The 17,315-nt window shown below is 38.8% G+C and overlaps 1 protein-coding gene across 2 annotated transcripts; it reads right to left on the bottom strand.

The window, feature by feature from the left end:
• Positions 1-151: 151 nt before the first annotated feature.
• On the bottom strand, positions 152-10,066 carry paqr5b (progestin and adipoQ receptor family member Vb). 2 transcript variants are annotated; one of them, XM_080026460.1, is made up of 8 exons: positions 9,936-10,066; positions 9,028-9,155; positions 4,957-5,162; positions 4,187-4,313; positions 3,516-3,560; positions 2,863-2,959; positions 2,543-2,687; positions 152-1,149 (listed from the first exon to the last, which is right to left on the bottom strand). In XM_080026460.1, the coding sequence occupies exons 1-8, from the start codon at positions 9,987-9,989 to the stop codon at positions 866-868; spliced, it is 1,086 nt and encodes a 361-aa protein (XP_079882586.1). In that variant the 5' UTR covers positions 9,990-10,066; the 3' UTR covers positions 152-865. The 2 variants fall into 2 exon arrangements, with proteins under 2 accessions (XP_079882586.1, XP_079882587.1); XM_080026461.1 differs by lacking the exon at positions 3,516-3,560.
• Between the last annotated feature and the right edge of the window lie 7,249 nt (positions 10,067-17,315).

A 17,315-nucleotide genomic window follows, 5' to 3' on the forward strand; every position in this document is an offset into this window, starting at 1 on the left:
AAATTAAATTAACTTACATTTTAGCCTATTTTTCATCCGTCTTGTATATTACGGTCTTCTTAAAAATGTGTTACTATGGTTTATGATTATTTAATTTGATCAGAATTAAATGATTTACTTTGTTTGACTGTTGAACTCCTTAAAAAACTGCTTCAATAAATTATTTTATTTAAAAAAATCATGATAAATAACAATTTACATTAATACTTTCAGTTTTGCATCAAAGGCACAATATGACACGTCTACCGGCACTGCAACAGCAATCATCTGAGGGAAACATCCTACTCCGAAAATATTTACTCTTTATTACACCTTACATGAACAGAACCATAACTTTGAAGTCAATTAAAAGTTGATTATTTGCAGGAAAACTTGAACTTAAAAGCCAAACTTTTTCTTCCCTTATCCTATCAGTCTCTTTGGTCTTGACATGTTTTACATATAACAATCCAATAGGATGTGTTCAAGCACAAGCACTAGAAATATAATAAGGTACAGTGTCAAAATACAGAACTACAATTTGAAATCAAAACTGAAATTGTAACCTTTTTTAAATTATCATTTTGTACTTTAGGCCTATTTGTTCCCTGCAGCTGAAACTCTCTTCATACAAATTATAACGTTGTTTTCTATCTATCATAAAGCACTGCTTCATAGTGTAGCTAACCTTCTTTACATTTGTAGGTACAAGTCATGTCCTTAATGTTCAGTTTAACACCATGTGTTAAGTGCACTTTACGTCAGCTCCTCCTAGCTCAACCAGGACGATTCATTACAGTGATTTCATATTCCCCACAATGCACTCCTTTCATTTGTCTCATGACCAGCTGGGACCCCTCAGTGGTCACATATGAGGCTGGAGGATTTAGCAGCAGCAATTGTAGACCTTGGCTTCGGCTTTCTTTGGACCTTTATTATGTTTCTTTTCCTGACAGACAGGAGCAGAGAGGAGAGGCAGACTGTAGAGGATGATGATTGTCAGGTTCAGCACTATGCAAAACAGCGCGGCACCCACAGAGTTGTTAAAGGTGATGGGGATGGAGTGTTCCAGTAGCCAGGGGCGACGGGTCACCATGTCCTGTTCGATGGCCTTCATCTGGAAGTGGGTACCGAGGATGGCACACACATGGAAAAGTTGATGGCTGTGACCTGCAGAGGGAGCAGTCGAGTCGTGTTAAGAACTCAGTTAGTAGTAAAACCACCGAGCAAATGAGTCACACTGCTAACTGATTTCAACAGAACAAAAACGTTTGGAGGTGGTTATGCATTAGTGCTATTTCACAATGTTTAACACAAATGAAAATACATTTAATCTGTTAATAAGAATCCAGTGTTTCATAAAGTGTTAAGAATGTATTCGTAGTGGTTGAGGGTCTGGATTGTGAGCTGTAAATAAGACAGTATTCACAAGATAATATTTTTATCAGGAACCTTATTATTCCAATACACATGAATGCATCATTATTGCAACTTTTAACCTAATCCTACTTTCAACATTTGTTTAAACGACAAATAATTATTTACTTAAGCATCTTGATTTCACCATATTTTAGTCATATTTGACTTGGCCTGTTCAATTCTTCTCCAATTATTTTTCCAAAAAAAGTTTTGAAAGCTTGTCCTACGACATGATAAGACTGTTGTTTTCTTCTCTCTTACATTGCATATTTTACTACATAATTTTGTTTAACAATTGACAAAGTATTTCTTAAATTTGGGTAGTTGGTTGTCCATAAAGTCCTGTCAGAAACTTAACTTAAAATAATTATTTACCACCCTTATCGCAACATAACTGACTCAAAGACCTTACATGCTTTACAAAAGTCACAAATGCAAAAATTAGGAAAAATTGTCAAAATGGTAAGAAAAAAATTATAAAAACACTTGAAACAACACAAAATGTAAAGGTGCTCAGAGGAACTTTCAGTTTGTGCTAATTTTTTATTTATTTATTTTTTACGATTTTTTTTGGCATTTTTTTTATGCTTTTTATTGACAGTGTAGAGACAGAGTTGAAATGGGGCAGAGAGCGGAGTGACATGCAGAGAACGACCACGGGCTGGAATCGAATCCGGGTCCGCTGCTGGCCGAGGCCCATGGGGGGGACGCTCTACCAACTGAGCTAAGGGCGCCCCCCGAGTTTGTGCTCATTCTTGCACCCCGTTTGGACAAAAGCATTAGTGTTTATAGTAGCCAGCTAGTTACTGGATGAGCATACCCATAACAAAGGAAAACTAAGAAAAACTATATAAAAATAGCATTCTTTGCACTGATGGTCTCATTTGCTGTCCCATGTCAGTTATGATAATCAGAGGAAAAATAAGACTGTTTAAGAAATATTTAAAAGTCCCTCGTAGCACCTTTAACTCAATAAAAACAGCTGCCTGATATGACTGGAAACAACAGGGAGGAGACTAACTTAAAGCATTAAAAAATAATAACTCTGTAGAGCTGAGGGTAAACAGCAGACTCAAGTGATGCTTCTTTTGTAGGTTCTGGTTGGCACAAAGATACTGACTGCTACTCCTCAAACCAGTCTTACCTATGTAGTCGAAGCTGCCAGGTGCTAGGCGCTCAGGTAAATGTGTGGCAAACAAGAAGCCGGTGAGTAAGGCCAAGGTGATGTGGTTGTAATGGAGAATGTTGGTATCATTGTCGGTACAGCCTTCTCCTACACACAGAAACACCTGCAAATACATAACACACAGTCACAGATTACAGAGCTATCCCCATAATTTTTCCAAACAGGAAACCACCTTCAAATTTCTTAACGAGGCATTAAAACTGCTGCTACACAAACACTTCATTTCAGATGTGTCTTATGTGAAGGCAGAGAATGGTGGTGCATAGACAATTCCCTACCCTGTAGAACAGAGGAATGTTGTCAAACAGGTAGGGGTAGGCGAAGGCAAACACACGCAGATATTTGCTGAACTTCGGACTCTGGCATTCAGGGAATCTGAAATCAAAAAAGGAATAATAATTCAGTCATTAATATTCCTTGTGGTTACATTGTTTTAGAAAGGGAGCTAGCTGGAAACTTGTTGCACACTTTTATACTATGGTTGCACATTTTCCCCACGGGTAACACCGTATAAGCATCTACGATTGATGTATGGTCATATTAGGGTAAAGACCTTGCAATAAATGGTTAAATAAATGATGGAAAGATTCAAGATTTTGTGATGACTTCAATTTTAAAATCTCCTGAGCAGCACCGTTTCACCAGTTACACAAGTTTGAAAGTATCCATTTACAGTATAATACTAGCTTTGATTTTCTCATTCAAGTCAGCGTCTGCCTCTGGTTTTTACATAACTTGTTTTGCCACTATCTCGCCTGCTCCTGTAAGCTGCTCAACTGAAACTATCGTCAGGGTAAATCACTGTTTAGGGTTGGTCCCTCCCTACACCCACAGCGGGGTAACGCCCATTAAAAAGTAACTGGCACAACTCCACCTTCGAAATCCCAGTCCCAACCATGTCTGTGGGATGAAGCAAAAGCATTGTCTTTACCTCTTTAAGATGTCATGATTATATTGCAGAAATGGTAAGCCAAGCCTTAGCAGTGGGGAGAGATGAAAGAAGGAGAAGGATTGAAAGAACAATAATTAGCTATAAAAGGACAACATTGATCTAGTACATGAAGAGATAACAGTTCAAACAATGGGATAACCGTCGTAAATGCAAGAGGAAAAATCACAAGGTGGAACAGAGCACTGTACTGAGCAGCACAGAGAGTTGGTACTGACGCTTTATCTCACAAAAAATGTTCATGTTATTTTTTTGTTTTGTTGAATAACCATTGATCATTCAGACAGCTTGGCATGAGTTGTGTAACACATGAATGCGCAAGTGCACAAATATTTAAGCCACAATACAACTACTGTGATTGATATTGGCAAATGGGAAAGTTGGAAATAAAGCCAACATTGAGTAAAGACATTTCAGCTAGTTAGTTAGTTGGTCAAAGTTAATATTTCAACACGTCACAATCACAATTCAAGTTTAAAGAAGCTACGAGGAATTTTTAAATAAATTTTTTTGAAATAGTATAATTTTTCCTCAGATAATCATAAATGATATGTAGCATCGCAGTTGCAGTACATGTTTCTCTTTTTCTTTGAAAAGAAAAGAAAATATTAGGATGAAGCAATAGCTTTGTGAAATTAATATGCTCCCCCTACCTGGAGTAGCAGGACACTCCAGTGCAGATGACAGTGTTGAAGGCGGCCATGGGGATGTAGCATCGGTGGAAAAAGCTGTTCACCCACTTGTCAGGGAAAGCGTAAGCTGAATAGATGAATGCTGATCCTGCAGCAAAACACATTGACAGTGCAACATTTTACACTTTTAGCACTTGATGTTTTCTTTCTGTAACAAGAGCTCTACAATCCAACCTAAGATATTTATTATTTACATACAGGAGTGAGACACACTTACAACAGATATTGAAACAGTAGCCCAACTAAACTGAACATTTAAGCTTCAAAAATACAGAGTTGTTTCAGGGCTGTCTTATTGTTTAAAGTAAGATTGCGCATGTTTGCTGTGATCAGAAAAATATTACTCACGTGCAAAATGTCACCTTTGAGCATTTCTTATTAATTCATGTTGTGACGTTTAGCAGGAGTATCCCTCTTTCTATCTTGTTTTAAATTGATTTTTTGGGATCCTTTTTTTATTCTAAAATGTTTACACTCAAATACAGAAGATTTTGATTTAATTGTTCACACTTTCACATAAAGAAATACTATATTTTAAAGAATTAATTGAATTTCATGTATCATGCGATCCTAAAAGAAAACATAGTTGGTTGAGTTACTGGTAATAATTGTTTAAGTTGCTGAATAAAGTGTATACAACTTGTACATTAAACAGAACCAAACCCTTCTCTGTCTCACTGGGTCCTACAGTCCAATAGTGGGCATAGTAACTGTGAATAACTGGCACCTACCCATGCTGTAGAAACTGAGGGCACCGTAGTCAAAGAAGAAGCAGATGTGACGAGCCCGCGCCGACATGGAGCTGAAGGTGTGAGCACAGCTGGACGCCAGCGGATAAATGCAGCAGGAGAGCAGGAAGATCAACAGAGGCCAAGTGAAGGAGTCCAGCCATGCTCTCTGAATCAGCACCACAGTCACTAGTTTCCACAGGAAGTACCTGCCAGGAGAATCAGATTAAACCAAGTTTTGATTTGATTGGATTCGATACAGCGGTCGTCCTTTATTATTATTATTATTATTATTATTATTATTATTATTATTATTATTATTATTATTATTATTATTATTATTATTATTATTATTATTATTATTATTATTATTATAGCAGAATAACAAGATCAGATTGAAGCTGAGTCGGCTAATAATAACAATGACAGATTACAAGGAGCATCTCTATTAACACTCCTGTCATTTTAAATCACTTGGCTTTAGAGCCAGATCATCATGTCAAAAGTCAGGAAATTGACACTGCATAAAAAAGAAGTAGCAGGGAGTGAAGGTTGTTTATGTTGTCCTCACAAGGAGTAGACAGAGAAGCAAAACAATTCTTAGTAGGCATATTGTAAAGTAACATAAGATGGTATTTAATCAATGACATTTCTTATTTAGTCGTTACTTAAAGGAGCAGTAAGTGATTTGGTCCTTTTAGCTAACTTCCTGTCAGTGGCTGCAGTTAGCAGTACCCTCCCTCGTCCCTACGTCACCACCAGATGAACACACAGCCGTCTTCATCAGATAGTGCCGCGATGGAGAGCAGCGAGTCATCGTTCACGGGCACAGAGACCCGCCTCTTTATAACGCTCTGTCTCCTGATTGGATAAAACGAGCGGGATACTCAAAATTTTAACTGGCAATCCCTGCAAAGCTGAATGACTGGGAGACCTGTGTTATGAACTGTGCATTCTGTTTAAGTGATTGCTGTATGAATATAGAGTGATTCGACACGTATATTAACACAAAAATATCACTTACTTCCCCTTTAAATATTAAAAGAAAACAATTATCTGATCAGTTCCTCTCCCATCTGTTAAATGAATGATTGGGCCAGTTGTAATACTTTGGTATCACTAGTATTTCTCTTATATTTACACATATGAGATAATGAAGGAGTGGCTCAAAATTGTATGTAGCCTATGCAACAAATCTGGGCGTAGGTACAGCATAAACAGACTTTTCTTTCCAGACTTCGGCATACAGCACATCACTTCCGGTAAAATAGCAACTGCTTTTTTTTCTTAATTAAAAAAGCAAAATACAACATGTGAATTAAAGATTGCCGGTGTAAGTATAGCCTATCTGACCTGTTGAAAGAGCCATGCCAGCTGTTTCCCTCTGCTTCTAGCTTTATTATGCTAAGCTTAGCCTAACGAGAATGGTATCCACCATTTCATCTAACTTTCATGAATAAGCCTATAACATCGGCTATAAGGTGACAATAATGAATGAACCGTTAAGTCAGACATACAGTATACTGTATCACCATCAAGCTCTACACAAAAAGCTTTATTTTATCAGAAGGCTATATTTTACCGTTTATATTTGTGCATGCCTGCTGGCCACTGTTTCCATGTCTCAGTGCACCTCATTAACACATCAACATTATTTGTGCGTTTCCCCATCACTGAACAGTTAAGTAATTGTGGTCCCTCATATGAAAGCTTTCAGCACATATCAGCTCATTAGTGCCTGGCCTGTAGGGTCTACCCCGAGCCCCATGACAAAAACAGCATGTTCCCTTAGCTAAGGCTTAGCATATCCATAACATACACATTCTCTCTCTCTCTCTCTCTCTCTCTCTCTCTCTCTCTCTCTCTCTCTCTCTCTCTCTCTCTCTCTCTCTCTCTCTCTCTCTCTCTCTCTCTCTCTCTCTCTCTCTCTCTCTCTCTCTCTCTCTCTCTCTGTCTGTCTGTCCCTTGAGCATGCAGTCAAAGCAACAGGCATCAGGGAGGAAGTGCAGTGTGGCTAGAGTACTAACATGAACACACAAGAACACAACCAAAATAAATGCATCAGTTAGAGAGCTGCCACAAGTCTTGGAGAGATTTAACCATCCATGCATGCTATGTCCTATTTAGCCTTTTAGCCTCTCTGACTGTATCTATAGGTACACTGTAAAACCCTAGAAGGTGATAAAACTCATAAAAATAAGGCAACAAGCTGCATGCATGTGAGATGTATTACTCGTAGTTACATCACCCAATCACGTCAACATTTTGTTTAGACAACTTGAAAGTGAGTCTTAAATCAGACAAACCAAAGAAATGTTTTATTATATTGATAGTTAATGTAAAGCAGTGTCTGTGAAAATTATTTGATGCACTTCCAAAAGCCGCATTCAAACATGGATCAGTGGATCAAGGGTTGAAATGTAAAGGGTTCAAATATGCTACAAACACCGCCCTTGATCTTTATCATGGTTAGCAATTGACGCACCTGAGACACATGAATAAATAGGTTTATCAAACCTTGATCATTGTTGAGTATGAGAGTCCTGTTGGACACGGGCCTGGTTACACGCTCACAGGGACAAATGACTTTAAAACAAACCGGTCTGTATGTTCAATCCATCTCACATTACTTGAGTCACTCCTGACTGATGGCTGTACTTCCTGTGAATTCTTTGGTAGATATTGGTCCTGTGCTAACTATACTACTACTACTACTTATAAAACCCATCATATCCATTGCTCTCCTGTCATCCATTTAGAAGTGTGCTTCTATGGTAATACATGTACACTGGGATCCATTCACTGACTTATAATATGAATATGAAGCAGATAAAATAACTCTGGATACAGTATTGAAGGTAATGGTAGTCTTAACCCATTGATGACTATGGCAATCTAGGATGCATGTCCTTAATGCCTGAGGGTTTTCTGAAAAAATAGTACGAATTGTCAAGTCTACCAAAACCTTAATATCTAAGCCTGTGTAGCACATAGAAACATGAAATAAAATACATTTAAAAGTTAAGGTTCACAGGTTTTATTCAAACATGCTCCCTTAGCGCTTACAAACCAACAAATATTTCTAAAAATCGTCAAAATTAGATGAATTAGAAAATTATTAAATATTGTTAATAAATAGATGCAATGTGTTGTGTGATTTTCGTCAGTAGTCTATAGTAGACCTTGATTCTGCGCACCAAACGCCACTAACTGTTCTGTCGCCGACATAGCTGGCGTATTTTTTTTATTATTTTGTTTTATTTTTTTATTTTTCATTTTTTTGATTGACATGATTTTCGGCAAACCACACAACTTTTGGGTGGTCACGTGGTCTTAAAAAAATCAACAAAACCCACCTCATGTGTATTTGAACCAATGACAGTGCATTCTATGCTGGGAATGCCATGAAAATTAGACAAAGTAATAATGCTGCGCGACGCAGCATCAGGCAGGAGAGCCAATGTGGCATCGCGCAGCAGCCGTCATCAATGGGTTAAGTCAGTAATGTGCCTTAACCTATAATACATCCTCTATCTTCGCTCCATGATATAATGATAATATAGAATTACAACTTAACTATTAACTTAACTATACAGCCACACAGAATAATTTAGCAATACAAACTCTGGATCCCTCTCCCTGATCTACAAGCTCAACAGGCTGCGCAAGATTCCTCTTTTGACTGTAAGTTGTGTGTCAGCGTGTGGTTGCTGTTAAACCACAATGAGAACCACAATGAGAATATGAAACACCCTGTTTTCTCTTGACAACATCATTTGAATGCATTCAGGTATGCCGTCACATGCTACCAGTCTACAAAACACGTGACAGATAGGCGCACGTTCATGAAACCTTGAAAAAAAAAACTAAAAGAACCAACAAAACAAAAAAAAGATCGAGACGCATCTCAGCAAAAATAAGTTCTGTTGGGGCGCGGGTTTGAATCCGACCCGTTGACCTTTACTGCAGGTCATCCCCCCTCTCTCTCTGTCTCCCCATTTCAACTCTGTACTGTCTAATAAAGCTTGTAAATGAGAAAAAATTATCTTTAAAAATCAGTTATGTCAGCCATACCAGGTAGGCAGGAAGTGTGTCCAGATGTTGAGTGTCTCATTGGTCAGCTGGAAGAGGCTCAGGATGCAGTCGGTGGCTGAGCTGCGGGGGTGTCGGTAGCCGGAGATGATGCTGTCCTCATGGAATACCTGGATGAAAAAACATTACCGTGGTCATTTAGTTCGTGATTCTTCCAAGGTGTCCCAATACATGAAAGGGAAATTTTTACTTTGGGATATTTTCACCTTTTTAGACTTCTGAAAATAGCCTTTCAATCAAACAATCTGAGAAGGAGAGAGCAAGTTTTTGGTCACACTGCTCTCAGCTTATGTCACAAATAGACATTAACTTGTTTGAAGGGGTCACAAGCCATGATGTTTGGAACCACTGACTTGGGAATACTCATTTAGATTACATTGCATTAAATTGGATATCAGGTTATATAGGTTATCACGTAGGTTTATTTTACTATCAGGACATACATGTGTAAACATTAATATTTCGACATTGTTTGCAAAATGATTGCGCATAACACCTTTTATTGACAATTTTCCTCAAAGGTGGAGTTAGCAATTCTGGAGAACGCTTGTTGTCAAAATCACTATTTGTCAAAGTCCGTAAATATCTGCAAACTATCTGCTACCTGTCCTTACTCTCTGTGTTTTGAAAGAAAATATGCCTGTTTACAGAGCCCCGGCTGTTTATTAACACAGAAAAAAAATTCAGCACACACAACACAGTACAGACAGATAGTGAACCACGATGAGAAATTGACTGATTTTGACATCAAACATTCCCCAGAATCACTGACTCCACCTTTAAAACAACCATTGGCATTGTATGAACTTCCAGCCCAACACTCGCCCTCCTAATTTAGTCCAGCTCTGTCAGGCAGGCAGGTAGCAAAGGTACAGTGAAGGTCAACTTACTTTGGGCACTTGGTTGATGGTGAGGACTTGAGGTAATTTGATGAGGCTGAGCATGGCTACAGCCAGGTGCTGCTGACGCTGTTGCCGGTGAGGAGAAGTGAACTGAAGCTTCCGTAGGGTGTAGCCTGAGACTTTATAAAGCACGTGTTGCCATGTTGTCCTGGAGGTTTCCCCCATTCATCTCCTCCCTCTTCAAACCCAGCGAGAATATCCAGTGTACCTGTGCCACTCCTCCTCCTCCTGCCACTGTCTCTCTGGAGGCGGAGTTCATGTTCATACACATACACACACACACACAAAGAGAGAGAGAGAGAGAGAGAGGGAGAGAGAGACACACACACACACACACACACACACACACACACATGTACGCATACACGCACACACACACATACACACACACATGCTGCTTGCCACATAAGGTCAAACAATGATCCTGTAAAGGAAGTCAGGTTATTCAAGATTCAACCAAAATCATGGCCACTACCCTAACATTGATCCTCAGTTAAAACATAAACAGACAAATAAAAAGACTGTTTTTAATTGGCTCTTCTTTTTCTTCTCGTTGTAAGTGCGTAATCCTCTCACAAAGAGATGACAGCCAGGAAGGCAGGTTTCAGTCAAAACAAACAAAAAAAACATCTCCCTTCAAGGACAAGAAAAACACAAACAATTGCATTAATGTTCTTTAACTGAGACCATTTCAGTAATTGTTTTATGCCAGAAACCTACACTGCTGAACTTAACGATGAGAAACTATCTTGAGTTTCAGCCGCTGCTGCAGATAAGGCTGACCTGGTGAATGAAGGGTGTGAATTGGTCTTGTTGTAAAGTCAACAGAGCGCCGTTCATGCCCACTTTACTGATCGGTCGCCTTCTCAGAGAGAGAGAGAGACGGCAGCCGTCACACTCAGCCGTGAGGGCCGAGCCCAGTCAGTGCTGGCCACTACATTATTAGGATGGTAGCAAGTGTGATGTGTTATTTGTGGGTATGTTTGAAACTTTGGTCACGTTACAAAAAAAAAATAAGGTTAATGATATTTTGATAGTGTGACATGTGTTTTGATTTAGGTGGCATCACTTTTAGTGCACTCCACAGTATTGTTGTTCTGAACTGAGTAATGTATAACAAAACCTCACGCTCGCTTAAGTTTTAAAAAGCAAAAAAAGATGAGTTAATGCTTTATCTCAAAGGTTTGATGGAAACCCAAACTATTCTGGATTCAAATTCCTAATCCTCAGTACCAAATCTATTCGAAATTAATCTGGACCAAATATGTTTAAAGCCTATAGGCCTATACATTTGTATGGTGTTGCTCCTTTAACCTCTTCTAGATTTGCATTGGCCAAAGACGTCCGCTCTTAATGTAGGCGCAATCTCCAAACTATCAGCCTTTAGTAATCCACCATTCTGTGTTATTAAGTCGCAATCACAACAGCAAACTAATACAGTACATGCACTGCAGCCGAGCACCTTGGGATCTCATTCTGCTTTCTCTCAGGGGAGCAGAGCTACAATCAGACCCAGAGCAACACCACGGGTTTACTGTTGAAATATAACAGGAGACTCACATCACACTGGAAGTCATTTTGGAAGTTTGGATTGGCTGGGAGTCGGTTAGGACAGTTAATGTGTGAGTTGATACGTAAGTCATTGGGACCTTAGTGGTGGTAGTATAAACAAAACCTGCTGAGGGTTCATGTCCCAAGAGAGCCAGAGGATAGAAAACAACATCCAATGACGTGACGTCAACAAAGTTATTAATTGGAATATGGTGAGAAAACAAACAAACACACACAGCACTGAGAAGCAGTCTCTATTGAATAGATGCCTGATGTCTATTCTTAATTTATTTTATTCCTATATAAAGCTATTTAAATTGCCTTATGTTGTGCTTTATAAATAAACCTGCCTTGCCTTTTCTAGAGAAAAGCAGAGTAGAAAACCTTCTTAACTTCATAGATATGTTAAAAAGAAGAAGACGAATAATACCTTTGTCTCGATATTTCAATAGTAGCATTCATTCCTCTGGTTCAAAGTTTAAATACTGCTGCACCCTTGACCTTACCCGACCACACCCAACCCCTCCCATCACTCACTCTGGATGGATGTGCATGGGTGGTGTCAGGTCAGGCGTGTGCATTCCAAATACTGTTCGGGTTTCACTCCGATTCAGTTCAGCAAACTGAATGGCACATGTTGCTTCAAAAGCACTTACTACCGACAGCATCTTCAACAAAACAGACACATACAAAACACATATCTCACATGACTTGGAGTGTATGCAGTGTTGTTGCCGACTTTTAACGAGCTGTAAAAAAAGAAAAAAAGAAGAGAAATTAAAGATTATGTTTGAAATCCAGACCAATCTAATTGTTTCAGAGTTGATCAATACACACACTAAGAATTAAAAAAAATCTGGGATACATTGCTGTCTTAAAGGTGCTGCGAGGAACTTACAGTATTTGTTCATTCTTGCACCCTCTTTAGACAAAAGCGGTAGGGTTTTTTTTACTACGCCAGCTGGTGTTCCTGGGTGAGCGTACCCATTACAAAGGCATTGAGAAAAACTATATAAAAATAGCATTCTTTGCACTGATCCTCTCGTTTGATGTGACATAATTGTAATTTATGATCATTAGAGGAAACATTTGACTGTTCCAGAAATATTTAAAAGGAAAAAAATGATATTTACCAAAGAACGTTCACTTAAAGTACAACAAGGGTTCCCATCATCATTCTTGATTCATCTAGTCTTTCGTCTACTACATGATGACTAATGAAATAATTAAAGGAAAACTCTGAATCAGTGAATGGAGAAACACACTGAATACAGTTGCTTCAAAATGCTATATAAAGGGATATATTCATGGGGGTGAATATATTTCATCCCTCCAGAAGAGTTTGGATAACAGATTTGGAGAATCTTTGAAAAATGTAATTTCCTTTCATTCGTCCCCTATATGTATGAATGAAACACAGAATCTAAAACGAATACAATGTAGGCCTATTACTGGTACAGAAATACACATTTTTAGGTGCAAAAAAACTGAAGTATTTTTGATACAGTACCTGCTGATAATGATGCTGATACTTGTACTGCCCCATCTCACCACAGGGTGTCAATGTTGTCAAACAGAAAATGCACAGGTGTGGGCGTGAACAGGTACTGCAGCCTATTTATAAGAGGCAAAAACCTCTGCAAGATATTTTTAGCTTTAAAGGTTGGAAGGTTTTCTGATAAGGGGCTCAGTGCGCATAAACTTTATCTTTAGATTTTTTTTTTCTAGTTTAATTATTCATTTATCACAGTGACCTCAGACAACATTTATAGCGGAAACAATCACAGGGAATTAAATGGCAGCACAGCAGGGACAGAAAGGTCTTGGAGCGCAGCATGCTTCTTTTATTGACTGTTAATGAAAAAAATACAAGTTTGCCTCAGGCCAACCCACCAACCCCACCCACCCAGAACACACACACACACACACACACACACACACACACACACACACACACACACACACACACACACACACACACACACACACACACACACACACTCACGCACACGCACGCACACACACACACACACACACACACACACACACACACACACAAACACACACACACACACACACACACACACACACACACACACACGCATGCCCAACTGAGCCTCCAGTGGCAAGACCTGAATGTCTGTGTAACATCAGCACAACGTCTTACATTAAGCGCTCACTGAGTCTTTCATTAATATTGAAATACTTTGTTGACTTCAAAAGGCTGAAAGATGGTGCAAATTCCATAATTATTTTCTTTTTGCTCAGACTTAGATTAGAAAACACAACAGATATATTGATGAAATCAACGTGTATGCAGTGGTGGAAAGTGACTTTTACTTCACATCATCATTCATTCAATTTGAATGGAATGAAATGTAAGATTAGAAGCATCAATGGAAATTCTAGAGTAAAACCAAAATATTTCAGATTTGTACTAAAGCACAGCAGCTGAGTAAATGTACACAGTTGCATTCCATCACTTCATAAATAGGAACAAACAGTAAATGTATATAATAAAATAGCAAGTGCAAGCCTAATGAAGCCCAATCATCTTATTCTTTTCTGAAATGATTTCACAAAACATAAATTTTCCTACTTTGCATTTGATTTTTTTATTTAATTAAAGTAAGGCTAATGATCTGCTGTGGGTGTGTGTGGTGCATGGGACAGATGGGTGGTAGACTTCACTGAACCAGGCTGCTGTGCTGCAGCTGCTCAAAGTGCTGAAGCCTCCCTGGTGTTTTGGTTGATGAGGGTTAGTTTGTGTCTCCAAATGAGGAGCGTGTGAGGCAGAAACCACCACCAATACATTATTAATAGTTGGCGCTCTCCCTTTTTCTCTCTCTCTGTTGAATTTCAGAGTATATCACAGCTTCGTCACCAAAGCTCAATCTAGGAAAGCGCTTTCCACAAAGACTGACTTTCTCTCACTACATAATTTTTCTATTTTCTCCAACCCCTGCTATGGCCTCCGTATCCTCATTGTTTTCCTCCAGCACAGTCATCTCTGGCTCGGTTGGTGATTGCACCATTGAAGACTTTTACCCTCTCCACCTCATAAACCATAAAGTGTGCCAGCTGCTCATGAATGAGCAAAATACAGCAATTACCAGCTTTTGGATAGGGAGACAGGGGTTTCATTTTATTGGAGTGTAATGGCCGTTTCTCTGTCTCTGTTGTTCATTTGGAAGAGAGGATGAGGCTGAGCTGAATTTGATAACGCTGTCCGCTCAGTAGGTAGCACATAATGAAACAAGATAAGAAGTGATGAAGTTTGAAAATGATTTGGCAGAGATACTTTAGTAAAAGCTTTGCAGCACACTGCTGAGGTAGCTGCTAATAAGATGATGAGAAGATGAAAAAGATCGATACCACTCTCATACATGTCAAGTTAAATAAAAAAGGGAGCCATTTCTGGTTAGCTTAGCATAACAATCGTAAACAGGGGGAAACAGCTAGCCAACCCCTGTCCAAATGTAACAAAATCCACCTAACCCGGGGCCCTTACTAATTGTATGTAATGTTACAATAGCCTTAAACCAAAGACTAAAATCGACAAACAGCAGATTCTGGGAAGTTAGCCTATAGTGCTCAGAGCCAAGGAATAGATATGCAATATAACATCCTAATTAATGAGCATTAGTGGTGCTGGATAGGCATTAATCTCTCTCTATATATATCTCTCTCTTGCTTGCTGTTACCATGCTTTTCTGCTAAGCTAAGTGGACGCTATAGCCTATAGACTATTATTAATAAATCAGATATGAGATTGGTATCGAAAAGTCTAGGCTATGTCCCCCAGATGTAGAAGTCCCCCCCTGAACGACACACCAAGAAATGCGAAAGGCGGTCTGCAGGGTTCAACGCAGTGTTAATTTCATCAGGTGGGTAAATGTATGGTCCCCACCCCATCCAGCCTGTGGCCTCCAGTCTCCAGAGAACCAATGATTCCCTGTAATGCTATCACAGCCATCTGACAGTCATCTGAATGGCAGCAGAGGCCGGCACACAGGCCCAGCATATGGGGTTTATGTAAGGCTAATTACAGGACTGGGAGACAGACTCACTGTCAGGACCAATGGTAATATCATTAGTGTCGTAGGAAGTGGAGGAATGGGACGCGTGGGGTGAAGTATGTGGCTATGAGGGAGAAATGATGGCGGGATTGTATAAATGCCAGAAGGTAATGAAACATGCAAGCGGGTGGCAGGAGATACAGACGCTCTCAGGTATCTGTCTTCGCTGCTCACTGGATCAGAATAGCCTAATTAGGATAAATTATTAAGCAGGATTGTTTTTCTTCTCAGCCGTCTGACAGAGACAACGTTCAGTATGGACAATGTGTTTCCCCTCTACTGCAGAGTGAGAGCTGCTCCACAATGGACATGAACAGTTTATTATTTTAGCTAAAACATCACCAGAGTTCAATCTAGAAATAGAGCAGTATCTGAGTATGATCATTAGAACTGCAGCAATGAAAATATGCAAGAAATGGTTAAAGGGATAGTTCAGTATTTTAGAAATATGGTTGTATGGGGTAGCCTACTCAAGCATAGTCAGTGTGTTACCTTATGGAGATGGCAGTCAGCGCAGTCACTATTTCTACAAGGACTTTGGGGGAGACTTTGCCTTTAGCAGATGTCAGCCTTGCATTGTTGCAGAGGGGGCCAGAAGAAAACCGTTTTTTTTTCTCAATATATAAATGCTAACCTAAATATCCATTCAATTGTACCCTAAACTGAGATTTTTTCCACAGCTTTAGTGTGCCGCCAGTCAGCCTTTTATTTTTGTATCAGCCTCTCAAATCAGAGCCACTGCGACTCTCTTATTCGAGAGACACAAGAAAAAAAAGAAAAAAAACATCTGTCTGACAACACACTAAAGCTGCTCTCAGTGTAGCATACAATTGAATGGATACATGTGGAGGAAAACCATTTTTTCTTAAGGCCCCCTACAACAATACAAGACTTCAGCTACAATGACGCCGCCCCCAAACTCCTTAAAATGAAGGCACTGACCCCCATCTCCATAAGGTGACACACTAACTATGCCTTAGTACCCAATAAAACCTCACAAATACTGAACCATCCCTTATCTACCAGATTTAAAGTTAGTAATAGATTTAATTCAGGAGGGACTATGTGATAGGCTATAGAAAGGTTTATATATATACAGCTCTGGAAAAAATTAAGAGAACAGTCTGTATTTTTCTTAAATCTTCATCTCAATATTGAAAATTCTCTTAAATGACTAAATGTATTGGAATTTGGAAGAAATGCTGTCAGTAGTTTATATCATAAGACCAAAATGTTCATTCTACTCAAAAATATGCCTATGAATGGTAAAACGAGAGACACTGAACATTTGGAGTGGTCTTTTAATTTTTTTCCAGAGCTGTATATATATATATATATATATATATATATATATATATATATATACACACACACACACACACATGACTATTTAAAAATGTAAAATACATATGAAAATGTAAAATACATATGAAAAAAGACTATGGACGACCACTAGCCATCAGATTTTTAGTGTAATATGTCCTTTTTTTAGCAAATTACTATAAAAAGTTGGAAATTACCCCATTGGCAGAGCTGGATTCAATCAATGTTTTGCAGATTTCCTGAAAAATTTGCAAAACTAATAAATGGCAAATTAATTGAATCTTAATGATCCATTCATTGCATCAGCTCTACAGTTGACATGGGTGATAATAAGTTAATCGTTAGACTGATGTTGTAATGCAAAGTGCTTAGTCATTTTTAAACAGTACAGTGGAGGAGAACAGTTTAAGAAAAA

This window comes from Ammodytes marinus, assembly GCF_949987685.1.
Source record: "Ammodytes marinus genome assembly, chromosome: 1".
Lineage (NCBI taxonomy): Eukaryota > Metazoa > Chordata > Actinopteri > Uranoscopiformes > Ammodytidae > Ammodytes > Ammodytes marinus.

Excerpts from the sequence above, each read along its gene's own strand:
- paqr5b (XM_080026460.1), bottom strand. The coding sequence starts at position 9,989 with ATGCTCAGCCTCATCAAATTACCTCAAGTCCTCACCATCAACCAAGTG. Across the intron at positions 5,163-9,027 it reads ACACACTTCCTGCCTACCTG|GTACTTCCTGTGGAAACTAG; the intron begins GTATGGCTGACA and ends TTCTCCTGGCAG. Across the intron at positions 1,150-2,542 it reads TGGCAGCTTCGACTACATAG|GTCACAGCCATCAACTTTTC; the intron begins GTAAGACTGGTT and ends CTCCCTCTGCAG.